A 23,146-nucleotide genomic window follows, 5' to 3' on the forward strand; every position below is an offset into this window, starting at 1 on the left:
TGTAGTGACCCCAGTAGACACACGTAATAAAAATGAAAAAAAAACACTTACCTGAATCCCCGCTCCCGCTGCTGCCATTCGCTCCTCCATCCATCCTCCCAGGATGGCCCACTCTGCATTATGGGAAAGATATCATGACATTATTACGTCTCTCCCATTACCCACTGTGGGAGCTGGAAGATGTAGCCCATGAGTGAGCTCCAGCCTGGCTCCGGCAGTGGGCACAGCAGCCAATGAGAGTCTGATAGATTCTCATTGGCTGCTAATTAAAATAAACACACAGCTCCCGGCACCGGCAGCTGTGTGTATGTCAATGTAGAGAAAATTCCTGTTTTGCTTTTGATCACAGTAGTAAAAGATTACACATGTGGGCAGTTTTCTGATGTATAGGTCAGCACAGAAGAAATCTTAAAGGATTCTCTATGCTCTCCGATAGTTCATTCAATAGGAAAGAGCTGTTAATGTCATTGTGACAGAGTGGGTCTCTCCCACATTCTGATGAAAGGGTTAAACCTCCCTGTAGCCAGGGATGAACCACACCCTTACCTCAATTAAGACCCGCTAAGGTATAAAAACCTGGTAAGTTTAGTTAGTCAGTGGAAGAGACTTTGCACCTTTAGCAGCTTTCTCTATGCTGGACAATCTGAACCATAACTGCTGTGAATACTCTGCTCATTTGAACTGCTATCTCATGTAAGCTGAATAATTGTTCCTGAACTGTGTTTGCCTTATGTAGGAAAGCCATTACACTGGCTCTGCCTTTTCAAGCACAGAATAACAAATTTACTTGTTTGCAACACCTCAGTCTCCCATTAGTTGTCTAAACTTACCCGCCACATTGTGGTGTCAGAAGTGGGATAAAGTGAGTCCTGTGCCAGGGATCCTAAAGAGACCACCATGGAAGCCATTTTGCAACAAATGTTGGACTTCTTTAAACAGTAGCTCCTCAAAATTCAGGCCTCAGATGATTTGGAGGCCTTTCTTACCACTTTTGAAAAGGGGTGCTACCTTGCAAGCATGGCCCAAAGATTCCTGGGCTGTACAGATTGCCCTTCAGCTAATGGGGGAGGCCCAAGCTGCATATGCCACTCTCTCCCTGGAAGATTAAAAAATATATGACCGAGTGAAGGCTGCCATAGCGGATCGGTTTGGCCTCTATCCAGAAGCAAAATGGCGGAAACTCAGGTCTGTGTTCTATGATCCTGAAAGAAGGCCATGCGTCCTGGCCCAGAAACTGGCTGACCTCACAGTTAAATGGCTGCAGCCAGACCTACATAATTCCGCCTGGCTGGTAGAGTTGTTCACTCTAGAACAATTTATTGCACTTCTCCCTGCCCAAGTTGCTTGCTGGGTCCAGCTGCACTGAGATGACAATTTGGACTCCGCTGTCTGGCTAGTGGAAAATGCCTTGCTGGCACAGGATGGTATGGATAACCTCTTCTTTAATTACACTGGAGTCTCCCCATTTGTCTTCACAGCAGTCATGGTCTCAGGATAAGGTGTCCCCAGGTATGGATTCAGATAGGCACCAGTACTCCTTACAGACAATGGCTCCAGGGAAATTGAGGCCAAAATTTTCGCCCTTCTCTTCACATAAAGAGGGTTTTTGGCCAAGAAGTAATTCTATGGGGAAGATGATGGCTGCGTGTTTTCCAGAAGTTGAAGGTTTAGAGTGGAGTACTTCCCCAAAAACTCCAACTCAAGTGTGATCCTCATGTGGCCAAGGTGGGCATCAAGAATGGACATGTCCACAGATGGATTGCTCTTTCTCAGGTGTCTTTACAGCTATAGAGACCTGTCTTCATCCATCTAGAATACAGGTATGTGTGCAAGTTGGTAATAGACTGGTCAAGGGCTTGGTGGACTCTGGCACTGCTACTATGCTGATACAAAGGTATTTGTTGTCCCCAGAGTTGTTGCCCCACGAACTAGTCCGCATCTGTTGTGTGTATGGAGATGTTCGGGCCTTTCCTGTTGCCATGGACCCTTTGATAATCAGGGGAAAGACTGCAAAACTACGTGTGGGTGTGTTACCAGCTCCTATGCTATTATATTGTGACTGGCCTCACTTCTTTTGTTCTGCTGGAGGAACAGGTGCCTGCAGCAACTCTTGGAGAGACATTTCCATTCTCCCCTGATTTGTTTCTGTCTCAGTTAAAGGCTCCTAAATCTAAGAAACAAAGGAGAAGTGATCACAGATACTGGCTTGTTCGTGAGGTATTGTTGGGGAAAAAGATATCTTCCCATAATGTTACTGCTCGCACTGTGCCTTTAAATGCTGATGTTCCTGTTCATGTCAATGTATCTGATAATTCTGATGAAGCTGTCATTACTAATGTACCTACAGTATGCATGCTGATGTCCATGGTAATGCTGAGAGGTCTAGGAACACTATGTCTAGCAGCCCACCTAATCCTCATAGCATGGGGAATAATGCTGAGATTCAATTAAGTAGTATTAATGAAGAGGTCTTAACATTTTCCCTTGTGCCTTAGCCTGATTTAAGAAAGGCCCAGTGGGAAGATCCTGCTTTAAAAAGGGCTTTTGCAAAGGTTCTTTCAGTGGATGGTGTCAACTTGTCACATGTAACAAATATAAAATATCCCCATATTATGTCGCTAGGAGAGGTTTTATATCAACTAGACAAGCACAAACAAATGAGGGAGGTGATATGACAGTTGGTGGTCCCAGGCCCTTTCAGAAAGAAGGATCTGATTTTAGCCCATGTAGTTCCTTGGGGTGGTTATTTGGAATGGAATAAGATGGTGGAGAGGGTAATGAACCAGGTGCTTTGTCCTCATCAGAATTATGCTGCAGCATACTTGGATGATATTGTCATATATAGTCAGCATTGGAATGCCCTTGTTAATAGGCTTAGGGCTATTTTTCAGTCTTTGAGAGCTTCAGGTTTAACTGCTACAGTAATTTGAAGAAATGTGTTCAAGGTAAAAATGAAACCAAGTACTTAGGGTATGTGGTGGGTAGTGGGAGTCTGTAGCCCCTTGTGAGTAAGGGAGTACACTACGGGCACTAGCTGATGCCCAAGTTCCAACTACCAATAAAGAGTTAAGGTCTTTTGTGGGTTTATCAGGCTATTACAGGAGGTTTTTGCTTCAATTTCCTACCTTAGCTGCTCCCTTAACAGATCATTTAAAAAATGATGTTCCAAATAAACTTGAGTGGTCTAAGAACTATCAGTCTGCATTCACCAAATTTAAACATCTTTTGTGTAAAGATCCAGTTTTAAAGTCTTTTACCAAGCCTTTTGTAGTACAAACAGACACCTCTGATATTGGCTTGGGAGCAATTTTGTGTCAGGAGTTTGATGGCATTGAACACCCGACTCTAGGTCTTAGTAGAAAGTTGTCCCCCCAAGAGACTAGGTATTCTGTAATTGAAAAAGAATGCCTCGCTATAAAATGGGCTCTTGAATCATTGAGATATTATCATTGTGGGGCCAGGTTTACTGTGGTTACTGATCATGCACCGTTAAAATGTTGACAGTCTATGAAAAATTCTAATGCAAGACTGGCAAAGAGGTACCTGACTCTCCAGCCTTTTTCTTTTGAAGTCTGCCTCAGACCAGTATGAATGCAGATTTTTTTGTCCGTAACTGAGCTGGAGAGTTTTGCTGCGGGCAATTTGGCTTTGCCCTTTAGAGGGAGAGGTATGTGACAGAGTGGGTCTCTGCCACATTCTGAGGAAAGGGTTAAACCTCCCTGTAGCCAGGGAGGAACCACACCCTTACCTCAATTAAGACCAGCTAAGGTATAAAAACCTGGTAGGTTAAGTTAATCAGTGGAAATGTGAGAGAGAGGTTGTGCCTTTAGCAGCTCTTTCTATGATGGTCAATATGAACCATGATTGCTGTGAATACTGTGCTCATTTGAACTGCTATCTCATGTAAGCTGAATAATTGTTCCTGAACTGTGTTTGCCTTATGTAAGAAGCCATTACAGTGGCTCTGCCTTTTCAAGCCTGGAATAAAAAGCTTATTTGTTTGCAACACCTCAGTCTCCCATTGCTCCTCTGAACTTACCTGCTACAGTCATCTTCAGATGCCTCGGTTTCCCGAACAAGTTCAGATCTCAGAACGAGGCAAAACATCATCTTTCATGGACATTTGTGTTGAGATGCTTGTGAAAGAAGATATTGTGCCTCACTCTGAGATCCCAAATTGGCGGGAATATCTAAGCCAAAACAGAACCGCTCATCTCTTCAAAAAATTATTCTTTTTAGAGCTTGTTAAAAATAGGCACCTTAATGCTTTTGGATTGGTACCAGTTTCTCCGAGAATATCCTGGAATTTTATGTTTGGTAAATTTGGGACTGAATAGCTTTCTTTTTGTATCTATTTGTGTCAAGACAGTGTCTTCCACCTAGAAATTATAGCAATAGTAATACTTAGCTATTTGTCACTATGGAGCACTTTGGTCAGTGCACTGGAGTATTGTGCAGTGAGGATCCCCCGGCACAGCACACACTGAATGTAGAGCATAAGTAACTAACAATAATGCCAGGCCTACCAACAAGCAAGTCTCCAGTGACAACTTTGGAAAGATGGCACCACGCATTGAAAGCAAAGACTCTGGAACTGTTCCAGAGCCTAAGAGCCTATGCTATCTTCAGCACATGTACCATCTTCCCCATAAGATGGCACAACACAAGCCACAGAGTCACTGCATGGGACAGAATGGAGGGGTGCTGCACATGGGCCCACCTAGGCATTCCTATGTTCCTGGTGTAGTGTCTCAATGACCTGATGGTAGACAGATATCTTGGTGTTGTACGTGGGGGGAAGCATTTGGTGTTTTACAGAGAGATGCCATTGGGTTGACATTGATAAGGACGTAGTTTTACCTGGTCGGGATCAATTCAAGCCAATTCAGTGCCACATTGATGGGTCTGAAGATGGCATTATCTACAGTAGCACCGGGAAGCAATGCTTGTTCAATTGAGAAGATGAGAAGATACAACAACCCAATACTATGGTACACAGTAAACTGTGTAAATACAAGGTCCACAATAGCAATTAGTGATTTCTCTGTGGTATATCTGCAATATTATTTTGTTATATAGGAAGAAGCAGTTATAACCCCTTTCTCCAGCAAAAAGCCTCACTACGTCATAAATACTGTAGGTCCTTTAACCTCTTATTTATTACACTCCAATATAAATGTTATGTTATTCAGTGGTAATTACAGTATAAGAACTAATCTATAGCTACTGTATGTGACAATTTCATGACTAATTCCATGTAATATAATTTTTATTCCAGTTCAACAAGCTTCAATGTTGAAGGCACTGGACAATTCAAAGCATACATGGTTCTCTATAAGGATCAAAATTTCATATCAACATATCAAGAGACAGAGCTGGTGCTACCAAAAACAGCAACATTACATGTTGGAGTTATTCTAGATGGTACAAATACTTCTCAGTATGTTGTTACAATGAAAAACTGTTATGCTACACCTAGCAGACAAGGTGATGATCCAATGAAATATTACATTATTAAAGAAAGGTGAGGAATGAAGGAATATCTGAGTTTTATTGTAGATTATTTAACAAATTCTTAGACCTTAGTCTGAGTGCTTTTTCTCCATGGGGACTGGACATCTTGTTAAAAGTGAAGGATTTATGGATTGGTGTAAAATACAGGGATATACTGCTAGACAAACGGCTTCAGTCTGCTAGAATACTAAAGCTTGGGAGAAAGTTCACCTTTCAGAAGGACAATGATACCAAGCACAATGCCAAAGCCAACTTGGTGTGGTCGAATAACAAAAAGGTTAATGTTCTAGAATGGCCAAGTTAAAGTCCATACTGTATCTCAACCCAATTGAGAATTCCAGTCTACAGTACGTGTCATCCTTTCAAACTGAATAAATTGGAGCTAATCTGCAAAAGAGAATTGACAAAAATCACTCCCAACAGTTGGCCTGATTCACAACAGATCGCTATTGTGATCACAGCTGCGATTGCACACGCAGACCCGCTGCAAAAATATGCTAATGAATGTTATTGTAATGCTGTCACAGAGCAAGCATAGAGATGCCCACTGCCACCCACTACTGCTATCTCACATCCGCAATACCTTGCAGTCCTGTGTATACATCAGGAACATCGAGTAACATGGTCCCTCACACAGAATTTCAACAGGTCAGACCTTACTCAAGCTGCATATTACCATCGCAGTGGCTAATTTATGCACGCCTATGCATCAGATTTCAAACAGAAAGGCACACCTGTGTTTCTCTAACCACTCCCTCAATACCACCCCAAATGCTGACTACCTGTCACTCACTCTGCGATGGCTTACCCAGCTCTGCATGATCGCAGTGTGATCGCAGTGTAGCCATGGCACACATGCACTGTGATGCATGAGCAGTGTGCAACAATCGGTTCACTGCGTACGCTGTTGCAGTTGCGATCCATAATGAATCAGGCCCAGTGTGCATACTGGTAGAAACTTACCACAACTGTTATTGTAGCAAAAGGTGGTTCTATGAAGTACCACACTATGTAGACAAAAGTGATTGGACACTGACATCAAATAGATCAACAAGATTTTATTGACATCAGTACTTTGTAGGTCCACCACATGCAGTGATTACTGCAGACACCCTTCTTGGCAAACTGTCCACAAGTTCCTGAACAACAGCAGGTGGTATGTTTTGCTATTCCACCCTAAGTACAGTGACCAACTGTGATACTGAAGAAGGTTGAGTAAACCTAAAATGCACCTGTCACTTCAATTCATCCCAGAGGTTCACAATGGAGTAAAGATCTGGACTCTGAGCTGATCAGTCCATCCGGGTTATTGAATTTTCTGTATACCAATCCATCATTGCCCTGGAAACATGACTGGTGGCATTGTCGTCCTGATAAAAACATTTGTTGTTTCTGTAGAACTGACACAATGTAGGGAGCACAAAGTTATCAAGAACATCTATATACTTCTCATTTTATACTTCACAAACACGTGCCTGCTGCAGGAGCAGATCATTTCGCTTGCGCGGGGGGGTGTTTAATCACTTTTGTCTACATAGTGTAGTATGCAGTGTTTTAATACTTATGCAAGCAGTATTTCCTAGTTTTTAAATTTTTCCAAAGAAATTTACAGACAAATAATGAATTATGAGTTTGAAAATCTACTTTAGGCTACTGGTTTTCAATAAAAATACTTCCTCAAACAATCTGGGTAAATTACATATGTATGTATGTAATACATACAAATGTGTTGACTACTTTGAAGGAAGTTGAATATATATTTGCAAACTTTATGCACTCATGATGGGGTCTCCACATAGGTCATTGTATAACATAAGTGATAGCCTTGGCTCAGCAGCTAATAAGCTAATAATAAGCTAATAGGCATAGTATGATTTTGTACAAAGTAAGTTGGCTTCCATTGGTGCACAGGGCTACACATGTAAGTTGTATGTATCATTTATTTTCTAGATGTCCTAATAAGGAAGATGCAACTATCATTGTGAGGGAAAATGGAGTTTCTTTGCGAGGACTCTTTTCTGTTCAAATGTTCAAATTTGCTGAAGATTCTACCATAGTTTACTTGCACTGTGAAATCAATCTTTGTGATACCACAAGAAGGATGTGCAAACCCGTAAGTTTGGTCAATTGTTCTACTAAATGTTGAAATGGAAAAACATGATGGCTTCAGTAAACTATGCTTGCCACACTCCCGCATCTGGCGGGAGTCTCCCATTTTACCCACCAGCCTCCTGCTGCCCCGCAAAGCCATTCCAATCCCCCGGAATCCAGCAGCCCCATCTGAAATTTGAACTGCCGCGGGCTCTTGGCAGGCAGCGTCGGCCGCCCAGCCCAGCAGAGCCTGTGAATGCAGGGCAGGGCGGGCTTGAAGACACTATAGTGTCTTCTTTCTCCAGCATCAGCGGCTATGGCAGAAGCGGTGGATCCCTCCCCCTCTCAACCCTGCATGTTGGGAGCTGCAGAGAGACATCCAGGAGGGCGAGGGAGATGTCTGCTGGTGATGGGGGAGCTGGTCTGGAGTGGAATGCAGCTCTGCTCAGTATGGTGGTGGCCGGATCCCAGAGCTCGGAGGAGAGGATGGAGGAGGAGTGCCTCTGCCCAAGGTGAGTGTCTGTACTCTGTGGTTCTACCTCAGCAGCTCCATAGACAGGCACTGACAGTGTGTGTGGCACTGACTCCTGTGTGACAAGTGTGTGTGTGTGTGTGTCTAGCACTGACTCATGTGTGACAAGTGTGTGTGTGTGTGTCTAGCACGGACTCCTGTGTGACAAGTGTGTGTGTGTGTCTAGCACTGAATCATGTGTGACAAGTGTGTGTGTGTGTTTAGCACTGACTCCTGTGTGACAAGTGTGTGTGTGTGTCTAGAACTGACTCCTGTGTGACAAGTGTTTGTGTGTGTCTAGCACTGACTCATGTGTGACAAGTGTGTGTGTGTTTAGCACTGACTCCTGCATGACAAGTGTATGTGTGTGTGTCTAGCACTGACTCCTGTGTGACAAGTGTGTGTGTGTGTGTGTCTAGCACTGACTCCTGTGTGACAAGTGTGTGTGTGTGTGTCTAGCACTGACTCCTGTGTGACAAGTGTGTGTGTGTGTCTAGCACTGACTCCTGTGTGACAAGTGTGTGTGTTTGTCTAGCACTGACTCCTGTGTGACAAGTGTGTGTGTGTCTAGAACCTACTCCTGTGTATATAGTCTGTTACTGACCCTGGGTATATGTATGGTAGCACTGACCACTGTGTGTCCATGGAAGGTATAAAAACTCTTTGACACCCATACACAAACCCCCCCTGGCAGCATGCTGCACTTACAGTAGTCCTCCTGCCACTGCAGGACACCCCCAAGCAGCCATAGGTGGAGCATGACATGCCCCCTCCGTGGCATGCCGTGCAAACTCTCATTCCATCTAGAATCTCCCTGAAACTAGTTTCCAAAAGTAGGCAAGTATGCAGTAAACTGAAATGTTATATATGCAGTGGTTACCAGGCATTTCATTCTCTTTCTTAACTATTTTCTTCACAGTCATGTTCCAGGCCACAGTCTCACCGAGCTCTGATACAAGATAGCACTGTTACTCTAGAGTTTGGGCCTATAGTGTGCTATGGTAAGTTGTTGTACTTCAGTATGTGTAATGAATACAGTATTATGTATTATGGGTACAGCCTAATAGGCTGGGACCAAGCGCTGTAAATGGATGTTGATATATAGGATAATGTGTATGCAAGTGTTAAAATAAAATAAAGTAATAAAAATAAGGGAGATGGAAACAGAAAAATAAATCAAAATGAAAAAAAATGATGATAAAATATATACAAAGTAAAAATAAAGTAAAATAAAATAAATAAAGTAACAAAAAAAGACAAGTAATTTCCAAACTTAGCAACAGACAGTCAGCAATTTTAAAAGCAGTGGTTAATAACCACATACTGTACATGTGAGTAATGTTTGCAGCCTTTTTGGGCTATTGGTGCAGCGAAGTGAGGTCTGGTATGTGCGGTCTGGATCGAGGTTGCTTCACCCTGGTGTGGGCGGAAATGTCCCTAACTGACCCTACCTGTGGATACTGCTCCTCTTCTTGCCATGATTCCTTGTGGTGTGCGGCAGAGACCCGGTCGGTATGGCCGCGGTGGTATGTGATGATGTCAGATGCCGGCTTTGTTCCTAATTGGGTCTTGCCTCCTCCAGCTAGTACTCATTTGCACGCTTCTCTTCTAATCAAAGATGCTTTTTCAAGGATGTTTATTGTCTTTATTCATTGTCTTTAAATAGGGAATCTTTATTAAGTAAGTGGGGGTGGCCGGAACTAGAAATAGCCTAAAAGGTGGCAACCACATGTTCCTATAAGCCACTATTAAAACTCTATGCTGCTGTGCTTAGTTTGAAAAAATAATAAAAAATAATAATAATAGAATAAAAGATATATATATAGAAGTAAAATAATAAAATAAGTAAGAATCAGTAATAAATGGGAATAAAATAGAATAATTGAAATAGGTAAAATTCAAGGACATGTTATGTTGATTGAGGCTCATATTCGAAAATGGAAATAGGATAATTAAAATGAGTAAAATCTATTAAAAAATTAAAATAAACAAATTCAAGGAAGTGTTATGTTATGATTGGGGTTCACTTTAAAAAGGCTTTAAGTTCAATGTCTATATTTAGTCCTTTAGGTTCCAAAGATTGTAACTGGTAGAGATTTGCGCCAACCTGGTTTTGGACCAGGATTGGTTTTGCCAAAACCTCAACTCCGTGTTTTGTTTTCGGGTTTTGGTTTTGGATCTGGATTTTTTTCTTAAAAAATAAAAAAACATCTAAAATCACATAAAATTGGCCTTTTCTTGTTCCTACAGTATTAATAACCTCAATATAATTTATTTACAGTCATTTACAATCAATTTTGACCACCTCTCAATATAATTTTTTTCATCTAGTTAAGGCCAAAAGGTTGCATCCAGCTAGCTGGCTGACTAAGCTAAGTGACACAGAGGGCGGCACTAACATGTGGCAGTTCAGCTTCCATTTTCCCACACAGATACAGTGTGTTATACAGTGTGGGTTGGATACACCAATAGTTCACTTACTGTGACAGCAGTGTTGGCAGAGTGGGATTGCTGACGGTGTTCTCAGTACATGGAATGGCAGTGCTATGGTGCGGGCAGTGTCCTCAGTGCAGGGTATCAGCGGTGTCATCAGAGTGGGGGTGCAAGTGGTGTCTTCAGTGCAGGTTTGCTGGCTGTGTTGGCAGTGCAAGGGTTGTGTCCTTAGTACATGGAATGGCAGTGCTGTGGTGCTGGCAGTGTCCTCAGTGAAGGGTACCGGCGATGTCGGCAGTACCAGTGGTGTCTTTAGTGCAGGTTTGCTGACTGTGTCAGCAGTGCAGTGGTGTTCTCTATCCAGGGTGCCGGTGGGGTCGGCAGAGTAGGGGTGCCAGCAGTGTCCTCAGTGCAGGTTTGCTGACTGTGTCAGCAGTGCAGGGGTGTTCTCAATGCAGAGTGCCGGTGGTGTCTGCAGAGCGGGATTGCCAGCGGTTTCCTCAGTGCATGTGTGCTGACAGTGTCGGCAGTGCAGGAGTGCTGGTGGTGTCCTCAATGTGGGAGTGCCGGCAGTGTCATCAGTTTGGGGGTCACTGACTGTGTCCTCAGCACATAGGGCACCAGTGCAGGGGTGCCAGCAGTGTCAGCAGTGATGGTGTCGGCAGCAGGGGATGCTGCCAGTGGGGGTGCCGGCGGTGTCAGGCAGTGGGGGATGGTGGGCGCCATTTTCTTTTGCTTCCTGGCTGTGTGTATATTATATGGGCTTAACGCTGATTGGCTGAGAGGCATGACAGATGGCTCTCTCAGCCAATCAGCGTTAAGCCTGCACAATACAAAACCTCATGACCTGACAGCAGGATCGCGATGTTATGCCTCAGTTGAGGGATCCAGGGTAGGCAGGCAGATCCGAGCTTTGCTCGGATCACCCCGGATCCCCCGAAATTTGTGTGGTTTCATTTCTCTGAGAACTGAACCTGCTCATCCCTAGTAACTGGTATATCCATTTAGTTTCATTCTTCTTTAATGTATTAACTAAATCTCCTCCTCTCCGGTGGGGTTTTACTTTTTGTATACTGACAAACTTCCGCCATCTTGGATGCTTATTATGTTGCTCAGCAAAGTGTGCTGAAAGGCTATGGATTTTCAGACATCTTCATATATTGTATAGATGTTCAGCTACTCTGGTTTTTATTTTTGCCTGTCCCACATACTGCGTACCACATGGACACTCCAGAAGGTATATAGCTCCCTCAGTCACGCAGGATATACAGTCTGTGATTTTAAATACTTTTTGTGTTTTTTTTTTACTGAAAGGTCTAAATTGGTTTTGTAGTTGTTGCTTGGTTCTTGCAACCTTGGCATTTTAGGCAAAAATAAAAACCTTTATTATTTGTAGAAGTTGCCTTTTTTAGCTTTGGAAGAAAGTTTGTGTAAGGCACTGTTTCAAGTTTTTTGCTTTTCTGTACATGATTTTAGGCTTGTATGGTAATTTTTGTTTTAATTCTTCATCTAATAATAGGATGTGCCAGTGGTTATTCAAGATGTTTTCTATCTTCCTATGGTTTCCGTTGTACTGTGTGATGAACGTAGTTTGTATTTCTCTAGGTTGTTTCTTTTTTAAGTTGTAACTGATTCATTCTTTCCTATCCATTTTTTAAATTCTTTCAATTTGTTCTTGGAAAGTCTTTTCTTCATATACCTTTTGGATGAATCTTTTCTTGATGTTGCTACTCTGTTCTTCAAAGGTATGGTTTTCTGTATAGTTGCATCTAAGCTGTCAAAAACACTATTATATACAGTATGATTAAACAAATCTGCATTTATTACATGGATTTATAACAGGATGCATTATGCATGGAACACCCAATTCCACTAATGCAGAAATCCTCCAAATGTATTCTATTATTGTCTTAGGGCCTGATTCATTGCCGGATGCAATTAGCGCTCGCTCGTCCAGAAAATAGGGGTGGCTATTCAAATCAACCGTTCGCTCTTTGCGGTCTGTTAACGCCTCTAGGTCTAAACCAGCGAACAAAACTTGCGGTCGTTTTTTGAAAAAATACGCCCCCTGACCGCTCGCATCCTACGCCATGTCCGCTATTTATTAGATTAATCGAGTACATCGACCAGGGTATGAACTGCTCGCTATTCTTGGGGTTGATTTTTGCTACCACAATTTTGCGAGCAGTTCTGGCTATAAAATAACCCAGTGACATGGTCAATGACGCTGCTGTTTTAATTATGCACACCCATAAAACTACCGTTTTGACCTTTAAGCACGCCTGCGTTCGGATCTCCACTCCCCGTTTTCAAGCACCTTCCCCCATTACCACCCACATATGCCTACTCCTGTCACTCAAATTATCAGGCATTCACTATTTTGCGAGCACATGAATTTCGACCGCACTGACTGGTTCGCGCATGCGTATAACGATCCATACGCATGCGCATTTGGGCAAACATCGCTCAGAGCGAACGAGCGGCCACTTACGAGCGGCTCTGAATCAGGCCCTTAGTTCTCTGTTTATCTTCCCTATGTAGTTGTCTCTGGTCTGCGTCCGGGTCTGCAACTTTTTACAAATGCCACTACAAAGCTATTCTCTGGTGTACATATGTACATATGAATGAGCAATGATTGAGACGCCCACTTTGAGCTTCCAGAGACACTGTAATGCTGCTTAGTGCCTCCTTAGACACTACCATTGGTGGACCATCAAAACTTGCACTAGCCCTAGGGCAGGTGCAGATTTTCTGTCTGAGTATGGCCTCCAATGTGAACGATAAAGCATCTGTGTATGCAAACACTTCAGTGACACACATGTGACACTCCCATAACATGCCCGTAAAGCAGATCATTTATATGCATCTGATTCTCCACCCAGAAACACCCAGTACATTTCCAATGCATTTCTGTTACCATGCAGCTCAATTGGAACTGCACCTTTATGTGTACACAAAGTGTAATGTGTGCACTGTACAAGTTTTTAGGGTTTTTCATGTATACACAGTAGCAAAACATTGCTCAACTCATTGAACATTGACATTGCGTGTGACTCAGAATAAGACCATCTTTGTCACACTACACACATACACACACTTTCTCTCTATCACATTGTTATCATGTGAATGCCATCCTAATTTTACACAGAGAATCTTGCCACAAAAGTTATACCTATCACATTTATTATTGTGTTTAGGTTCACACCTGTTGTACAGGTACCTCTAGGCCCCCATAGGATAATGTAAATCTTACCTTTTTATAATGAGTACATTTTGGTTCTACTCAAATAAAATGTAAAAGTCACTCAAATCCAAGTCTGTCTTGGTCAACATTTACAGTTCTATGCTTCTTAACAAATAAGTTGATCTATTCACTGTCATTTTCTACTTAATAAACACAATGGAAGTCATGATACAGTCTAGTAATTGTTCAGTGAAATCAATGAGTACTATGTTTGACTAACCTTTCTTTGAGGTGCAAATGATTAGATGAGGCAAGTTGTTGTGGCAGCACAGTCTTTGTGATTGCAGAGTGTATTATTGGAAGCATCACCTGAAACAAGACATCTGTATTCTACCTAAAGTGATTGTCTTAACAGTTTGATGACTGAAAGCATGTAAAATAGGGACAGTAGAGTTTTGGAAAGTGTTCTCCCTTAACAGGAGCTCTTTGCATATCTTAAGATCTGTATAAGTTTTAAAGAAAGACATTACATAGGACTTCAACCTACTGTAGGAACAAGCATGGTTGCCAAATGTAGTAATCCTATTGCAAGCTGTTGCAAACCTTTGAGTCCTGGCAAAAAGAATAAAGATTTTGATCTACAACTCCAACATACTTAATGGAATCACTATGTTTCATCTCTTCCTTCAGTTTCTCTAGCTGCTTTTCCAGTATTTTAATTAAGGGTTTGTCCTGGCTCAGGCTGGCAGTGTCTGAACTCACTTCAATGGTTACAATTTCAAATGGTTTCAGTAGCTTGCATGAATCAGAGGGTGTTCTCCAGTCTGCTGCAGTAAGGTGGTAACTTATCCCCTCTTTCCGTATCTCATGGCTTTATGTGTAAGTCATGACTTGTTACTGTTCCTCCATTCGCTGAAGCATATAAAGGGTGGAATTCCATAAAGTTCTGCTTCATTTGGTGGCATGGCAAATTTAAATATTCTCTCAGCTGCAATCTTCTACAAGCCAAATATACCCAGACATTTTATGAGCCATAGTCAACATGACCTGGATGCACCTGTCATTTTTTAAGACATTCTGAACCACCAAGTTTTTTGTGCGCACAAAACATGGTAGATGTTTAATCTGACACAGTTGTAATACTTGTACAATGTTACTTTTTGGAAATGACAAATCCTAAGTAGAGTCTTAGTAGGATAAGCCATTTTGTCATGACAGCCTTGAGCTTTTCCACAGATTGACACCAGTATGCCTCTTAGTGAAGCCAGTGATACAGAGAGTAGCTTGCCTGTGAATGAGTTGGCATTGCATGTTAGATACTGCTGCTGCTGAAGACCATAAACTCACTCAGTGGACTGTCACAGTCATGTAATCTTTAGTTTTACCAGTACCACTTGTCCACATATCTATAGTTAAGTGGATAGTCTGTTCAATGTCATTTTTAAGGGAAAGAACAACTTTTTTTTAATGTCCCAGTACAGGTTAGGAATATGTGTTCTGGTTAAATAGATTCAAGATGGAACTTGGTTGAGTGGGCACATTACCTCTAAAACCAGATGCATTAATGGTGAAAATTGGATGCAGATCTAATGCTAACATGGGATGTTCAACTAGTATGGTCAAATAGGGGCACCATCCCATAGAGGGTGCACCCCTCCCCAACATCCCAGTTTCAGTGGGACAGTACTGTCCCTCTGTTCAACCCATGGGCTGAAGTAGCCCACGGGTGGTCAAATTGGGAGGTTGGAAACCCCCACCACCACAGCTGTGTGGTGGCACTGGACATCAGAGTAGCTGAATGGATTCTGCGTCCATGCACATGGTATCCATTCAGTGCCAAGAGAGGGCTGGTGGAAGCCCAGCTAGTGATGGAGTGCTTGGCTTACACCAGGTGTAATGTTATTTGGAGGCGTGCTATGCAGGCACGCCTCCAAGTAACATCACTTAGGGGGCATGACCTATGTTAATTAGACCAAACCCCCACTTTCAGTCACTATTAATAGAGCCAGCACAGGGTGGTCCAACCCCTGGAGCCGGCCCTGCATAACCATCATGACTTCAATAATCTTGTGTGCAACAGGATGCAGTTGTCATAATTGATACCACTTGCAAATGATTATATCAAAGTCTATTGTTTGAAACTACTAGCATTCTTGGTCCCCTTCTATGATGAAGATTCACCCCCAGCAGCAGAAGCCCTATTGCACAATGATTCTGATTACAATCATTAATGAGGATATTGATGATGACAGTGTTGGCAGTAGAGATTGCATGTGCTTGGATTTATCCTTATTTGCTGGGTAGCTGATGCTGGATTTTCCAGATTTTGATAATACTTTGCATAAACTCGCTGCAAATGATGTAACAGGGAAGAGGTGCCTAGATGGTTAACATCCCTACCTCTACTTACCTTGGAAGCACAATGGTACAGATGCCTTGACAAATTTTAGCAGATTTGGGTAAAAATGATTCCACACAGAAGAGGTGGCCTCTTGGTATTGTGGGAAGGCATAACAATGTCCTTTTTCTTCTTATCAGTGCCAAGTACTGATGCCACTGTTGGTGGACTAACTTTGACACAAACATCATCCTCCTGATTCAACTTGTTCTTGTCCAAAACATTCATCATCAACATCCTCCTTATTGTCAGATACACAAGAATCCCCTTATCTTGTTGCACTTAAAATGTAGCATCCTTAATTTCTATGTCTAAACTATCACCATCATCCTCATTACTAGTACTCAGCTTCACATTTGCAAAGAGTTCAGAAATGGAAGAAGGAGGGTTTTTTGGGATTACAGTGTCTGAAATTTCAGACTCTCCTAGCACCTGTGGACACCCTTAGATTCTCCTCAGGAATCTGTGAAGTTTGTGAACACATCATTTGTTCTTTTTGCCTGCCTGTTTTAGAAGTGACACATCTAGACTCAGGGCCTGATTCAGAGCCGCTCGTAAGCGGCCACTCGTTCGCTCCGAGCGATGTTCGCACATCTGCGCATGCGTATGGGTCGTAATGCGCATGCGCCAACCAGTCAGTGCGGTCGGAAATCGTGTGTTCGCAAAATAGCGAGTGCCTGCTAATTTGAGTGACAAGATGAGGCGTTTGTGGGTGGTAACCGGGGAAGGTGCTTGAAAACGGGGAGTGGAGTTCTAAACACAGGCGTGCCAAATGGTCAAAACGAGCATTTTAAGGGTGTGCATAATTAACAAAGTAGGGTCATGGACCACGTCACTTGGTTGTCTTTTAGCCTGAACTGCTCGCATGATTGCGGTAGGAAAATGCTACTACAAGAATAGCGAGCAGTTCATACACCTTTCGATGTACTCGATTAATCTAATAAATAGCGGAGATGACGCATGATGCGAACGGCCAAGGGGCGTCTTTACAAAATAGCGAGCGCATGTTTCATTCGTTCGCTCGCTCAGACATAGAGGTGTCAGCAGACCGCAAAGAGCGAGCGTTCAATTTAAATAGCCAGCCCCTTTTTCTGAACGAGCGAGCGCTAATAGCGTCCGGCTCTGAATCAGGCCCTCAGAGCGAAAAGGTTGTGCATGCAAGTTTACAGAAGATGTCTGACTATGTTTGGCACTGGCTTTCGCAATAGGTTTTCTAGTGTCATGGTCTGATTCTTTCCTTACCACTGCTTGTGGTGTATAACATGTAAGCAATTTTATGTTAACTTTTCCCTTCATAGTTAATGTTTCCTTGAGGATAGTAAAATACTTTTAAGATTTCAGGTAACCTTTATTGCACCTTCTATGACTGCCTACACCAGTACTGGGTTCCTCTTCATCTATTGACTGTTTCGTGATTGATTTTATTTTTTACACCAGGACAGGAGTAAATCTAGCTATGGTAGTTGAACTTAACTGCCACTGCACCAAGTCAATGTATAATGAGATATTGAAATGAGGGACTGTTACCTTTACTAAGCAGTTTTATAAAAAAAAAACTGCAACTTTTTTTCTGCTGTCAACAAATTTTTTTTTCCACTTTAATTATTTTTTTGGGATGCAACTAGCAGGGACATGACAACATCCAGAGTAAGTACAGTAATTTATATGCTGCCTTTCCAAGACACACTCTTGAAATTGTACAGTATTTAAATAAATTCTAAAAGACTGCAGATAAAGTCTTTTTTTTTGCAATTATTTTTTTAGAACAGGAAAAGAGGTTTTCTCTTGGGTGCAGCAAACTCAGACACAGCACAGACAGCGTACTCATTTTTTGGACAAATAATCTTAAAAACACACTGTCTCTCTAGCCTCATACACAAGTGACAATATAAATGATAAACTGCAGTGCAGATAGAATAGATATCCTTTTGAGAAAAAAAACAAGAAGTTCTCTTTAACAAACAACCTGCTTGTAGCATTGAATTGCAGGTACAGTACTACTAAGGCCCATATTCAATTAGCCGCGAAAAGCCTAGATCCGCAGAAAAGTATAGCGGATTTCGACTTTTCAACAGTCGGAAACTTATCTCCGTATTCAATTCCAAATAGTTTTTGCGTACGTGGAAACTCAATGCAATGCAATGTAATACGCGAAATAGATTTGCCTCTGAATAGGTGGGAAAAGAAGTGCAAAATCGTTATTTTTGGTTGCAAAGGTAAGGAAACTACTCGGTACCCTTGGAACAGTCCCCCAAAGGATAACTGCATCAAAAATCCCTAAAAAAAAAAGGGAGGACACCCCAAAATAGAACTTTTGATTTTGGGGGCGAAAAAGTTCAAAGTGGGGGGACAAATATAAATACTAGCAAAATAGACTTTTTGGGGGTCTGCAAGTATGGGGGAGGTGTTTTTTTATGCAGGTTCTTGCTTAAGGTGCATTTTTTAAGTTTTTTAAAACTTCAGTTTAGCGACTTTAAAACATGCTTGCACCCATTTTCAAGTACCCCAAATTTGACAAGACTACTTATTTTTATCCAAAAGTACAGCTTAATGCCATTCTTCACCACTTGTGTAAATATGCTAATAAGAAGCTATTGAAACAACTGAAGTATCCCAAATAGCTTTATTAGAGATATTCGGGGACATCTACATTGATCCCCAATGATAGTGCATTTTTTCGGGTGCCAGGCTGATTTCCCCAATTCTGACAGCACTTTTCGCCAGGTTGCATTTTCACGTGTTTTGGAATTGAACACGAAAAGTTTTTGCACCCAAAACACGTGATGTCGGCAAGAAGTACAGCATGCGAAACTTTCCCGCTGGTGCAAAGCTAATGGAATACCACCATAAGTCTGAAAAACAAACACACAGTAGTGCAGTGCACTTGATTGCAGTTTCTATCTAGTGTGTCTGACAAAATAAATACACAGTGACAAAGATGCCTGCTGTCACTCTTCCTACTTAATCCATCTAGCTTCTACAACTCTCTCTAACCTAATGGTGTCCTAATGGCATTTTTTGAGCAACTACAGCGCTCACCACCACCATGCACTCTCCTGTGTGAAATGGTGCCTGATTATTAGGGAGGAACTCTTATATGCAATCCAAAACACTCACAATCCAAGATTTCCAGTAAAAATGACATTTTGCCTCTTTTTGAGACCTGAACTTGGTGGGAAGACCTGAGCTGGTTTGGGTGTGTTCAGTTTTCAGCAAAACTGAGCCGCTCATCTCTAACTATAATTTAACTGATTGGTCAAAGACATTAAGGGGCTTACTCAGAGTTAGGAGCAAATAAAAAAGGAGCAATTTGCACCTTGTTAAAGCCATGATGCACTGCAGTCCGGACAGATGTAATATGTGCAGAGCGATTTATATTATAAAAGGGAAGGAGAAAGCTTAAATCTAAATTTCAGTATAAGAAAAAAGCTGCCGGTATTTGTTTGCTACACACAAAAGCAGCCAGTATTTTCCCTGCATGTATAAATAATAAATGCATTTTCACTACTATTGCAACATGGTTTGTTCATTTTTTTGTTACTTTTTCTTATTTGCTCCAAACTCTGCATAAGACCATATTGTAAGTGTTTCTTGGATCTCTACTAAATTTGATTCTTTTGAGAATAATTATGATATTATATACAATGAAGTTAAGATTTAATATTTGAATGTGTTGATGTTGTAAATGTTGAGTTGTATAAATATAATCTAGTGTATTTTGGTTCATCGCTTTGACCTTTCATTGGATTAGCTACAGAATTTGTAGTCATATAGAGAGTTTAAATTGCAAGGGTTGGTGGTAGTAACTCATTCTCTTTGTGCTACTGTTGGAGAAGTGATATCTTGAAAAAGGCCTCTATGGGCCTGATTTAGATATGTACTCTATAGCACTGCCACTGTATATTTGCATGCTGCTGTGCTAATATTTGCAAAAGCTACAGGAGACATCTTATGTAAAGAGACACCCACTGCTGGTCCACAGCCATTGGACCAATTGCGGGAACTTCGGACATCTGTGTAACCCTTAGGTAACTAAGGATGCAGCTGGGGCCAGTGAAGCTGCATCCAAGGACACAGCTACTGGCTTCAGCATGCCCAGATAATGGGACCAATACATCCCTATTTTCTGGAACACTGGCTGTCGCTGCCACAAATGCCAGAGGCATGTCAATCATGCTGCAGATTTTGTAGCACAGTGCACGACATCGCAAGACATGATCTGGACATGTGCAGTACAACTCCTGCTCATGTGTAGCAAGATCAGGGTAAGGGTGCTATCTCCTGGGGTAAATGGTTGCACTTGACTTGCAGCAGCAAAATAGTAATACACATGTCCTGGGACTTGATACAAAATCTGCAACTAGTTTTATTAGCAGCACGAAATAAACAAAACATGAAAGTAAATCCTGGCCTGTCCAGCTCTTTCTAAAGAAAATTATTTCCTCTCTGAGTGGGAGAGGGACCTAACGTCCCTCTCACAAAACAGAAGTCTTTAGCACAGGACTTATTTTCAGTAATCACAGTGTTTTTCAACAGGCCCATTACCTGTTCCCCCAGCAGAGAGAGACTGACTACAGAGACAGACACACCATTTATCAGCCTCTCAAAGGTTCTCTGGCAATCCAGGCTGTCAATAAGCTAAAAACCTGAGGCTTATATTTCTCCTTTTGACAACCTTTCTGTGTTTTTGTCACAATATTTATTTCATACATGTATAAGCATGTAGGATCTAGTACTTGTTTATAATGTGTCAGTACCAATGTCCAGATGCCTTCCACAGGTATAAATATAAAAATGAAGGTATATACACACATTTGTATTTAAGTAATTCCTAATAAATTATATAATTCTTTTTTTTCTGTATTTACTTTACAGATTTGTTTCAACGTTCAATTGGTGTAGGTATGTATTTTCTACATATACTTAAACAGAAATCCAATAATTGTAACTGAAAGTCAATGGTACTCAAATAATTTTGTTTATTATGGGCTTTATTTACAGTTGGACATTTAGTTTGTCCATTTTTGTTGCATTTCCGTACTGCACATGTACAGTACAATATATCAAACTGCATCCATATCTAGACTTCAACATATCGTAACCTTGCAATTCCATATGCCTGTAAATTGAGGAAACTATTGGAACCCAATACTTGAATGATTCTTCCCAGCTTAGATATGCTACTGCTACAGAGCAGAATGCATGTCAGATAAGACTTCTAGTCATCCCCAAATATGATTTTTAATATTTGGAGACCAAACACAATAAATCCAAACTTCAGGGAAGCCATGGAGAATCTACCCATGTTAGACTCCCATAGTAAAAAATCATGACCAGACATCCCCATAACATATATTTAGATATATACATCAACCGTGAGTTAATGAGAAGTTTGAACGTGGAATTTTGTTTATCATTATAAAAAAGAAAAAATATATAATGTTCATATTCAAATATTATGCCTATTTTATTAATTAATCATATAGGTAACAGAATTTGACTGTGATTGCAAAGTATTCCACCTTCTGTGCCTATTTTATTAATTACACATATAGGTAACTAGCTTATTATTTACTGAATCCTTTTGCTATTGTTTCTAATGCCTTATGATTTGTAAAGTTAAATTGTTATAAGGATTCTCTCAGTCTACTGACTGAAGTGAAGGTATGATTTAATTCTAGCCTTAGACCCTTGGTATGTGTTCCTTGTTGACTTAAGCCATATTTATTGCTAGCTTTCTTTGGTTGGCCAATTGTTGGTTTTCATTAATTAGTTTCCACACTTGCCTGTTTCCCTGTATAAGTGTCAATAGTGTGGCTGGGAAGCCTTGGCTGGGTAGTGCAGTTTTTTCAAAGTGCAGTGTTTATTAAGTGCAAAACTAGCATTAGACCTACGTTAAACTGAGGATAAACAGAAGGAGACAAAGTTTCATCAAGCAACAAACCTCAACAGACTAAAGGTTCAGGCTACAACTGGACTCCCTGTACAGTCACGACAAGAACACTTCTACTGCTATTAATAATGCTGGCTTTCTGATTCTCACATATATCTCAATGCTTATCCTACTTGTTTCCATGTCAGTTTACATATTTCCACTTTGGAACACTGGGCCTGATTCAGAGCCGGACGCTATTTGCGGACGGTCGTTCTGAAAAAGGGGACGGTTATTCAAATTAAAGACTCGCTCTTTGCGGTCTGTGGATGCCTCTAGGTCTGAGCGAGCATCTGAAAAATGCGCTCGCTATTTTGTAAAGACGCCCCTTTGCCGTTCGCATCATACGTCATCTCCGCTATTTATTAGATTAATCAGGAACACCGTAAGGCATCTGAACTGCTCGCAGTGCTTGTGGTAGGGTTTAATTCCCGCTATCACTGCGAGCAGTTCAGGCTAAAAGACAACCAAGTGACGTGGTCGATGACGCTGCTTTGTTAATTATGCACACCCATTAAACGCCGTTTTGACCATTTGGCATACCTGCGTTCGGATCTCCACTCACCCGTTTTCAAGCACCTTCCCCTGTTACCACCCACAAACGGTACATTCTGTCAATCAAATTAGCAGCCCTTCATTGTTGTACGAGCGTTTGATTTCCGGCCACAATGACTGGTTGGCGCATGTGCATTATGACCCATGCGCAGTTGTGCGAACATCGCTCGGAGCGAACGAGCGGCCTCTTACGAGTGGCTCTGAATCAGGCCCTCTGTCCTTTATCTTAACTCTCCTGCCTTGCCTCACATCCTCTATCTGCTTACAATCTGCATTATTTATCAAATTCTGCACACATTAGATCCCCACTTTTAATCCTCCCTATAACAAACTTGTTAATCTCCATACATATTTACCATCACTATTCTTTCTCTTGCATTTCCACAAAGCTCTTGCATTCATATCTCATTTACATTTCCAAATCTCTTTCCTCTTGTTTACTTATAAACACCATGACAAGGTATTCGTCAACTCCCTCCTTCACTCAGTCTCTACCTAATCCTCTGTTCTGACCCCTGCTTCCACCTT

The 23,146-nt window shown here is 41.6% G+C and overlaps 1 protein-coding gene across 1 annotated transcript in view; it reads left to right on the forward strand.

The window, feature by feature from the left end:
* Window positions 1–23,146, forward strand: part of LOC148538901 (uromodulin-like) — a 64,786-nt gene that overhangs the window by 24,508 nt on the left and 17,132 nt on the right. The window contains exons 10-12 of the mRNA XM_088452087.1: window positions 5,279–5,524; window positions 7,465–7,627; window positions 9,036–9,117. Coding sequence (XP_088308213.1) covers window positions 5,279–5,524; window positions 7,465–7,627; window positions 9,036–9,117 — 491 coding nt within the window. The remainder of the gene's footprint in view (window positions 1–5,278; window positions 5,525–7,464; window positions 7,628–9,035; window positions 9,118–23,146) is intronic.

Source organism: Taudactylus pleione, unplaced genomic scaffold, assembly GCF_031769625.1.
Source record: "Taudactylus pleione unplaced genomic scaffold, aTauple2 ptg000032l, whole genome shotgun sequence".
NCBI lineage: Eukaryota > Metazoa > Chordata > Amphibia > Anura > Myobatrachidae > Taudactylus > Taudactylus pleione.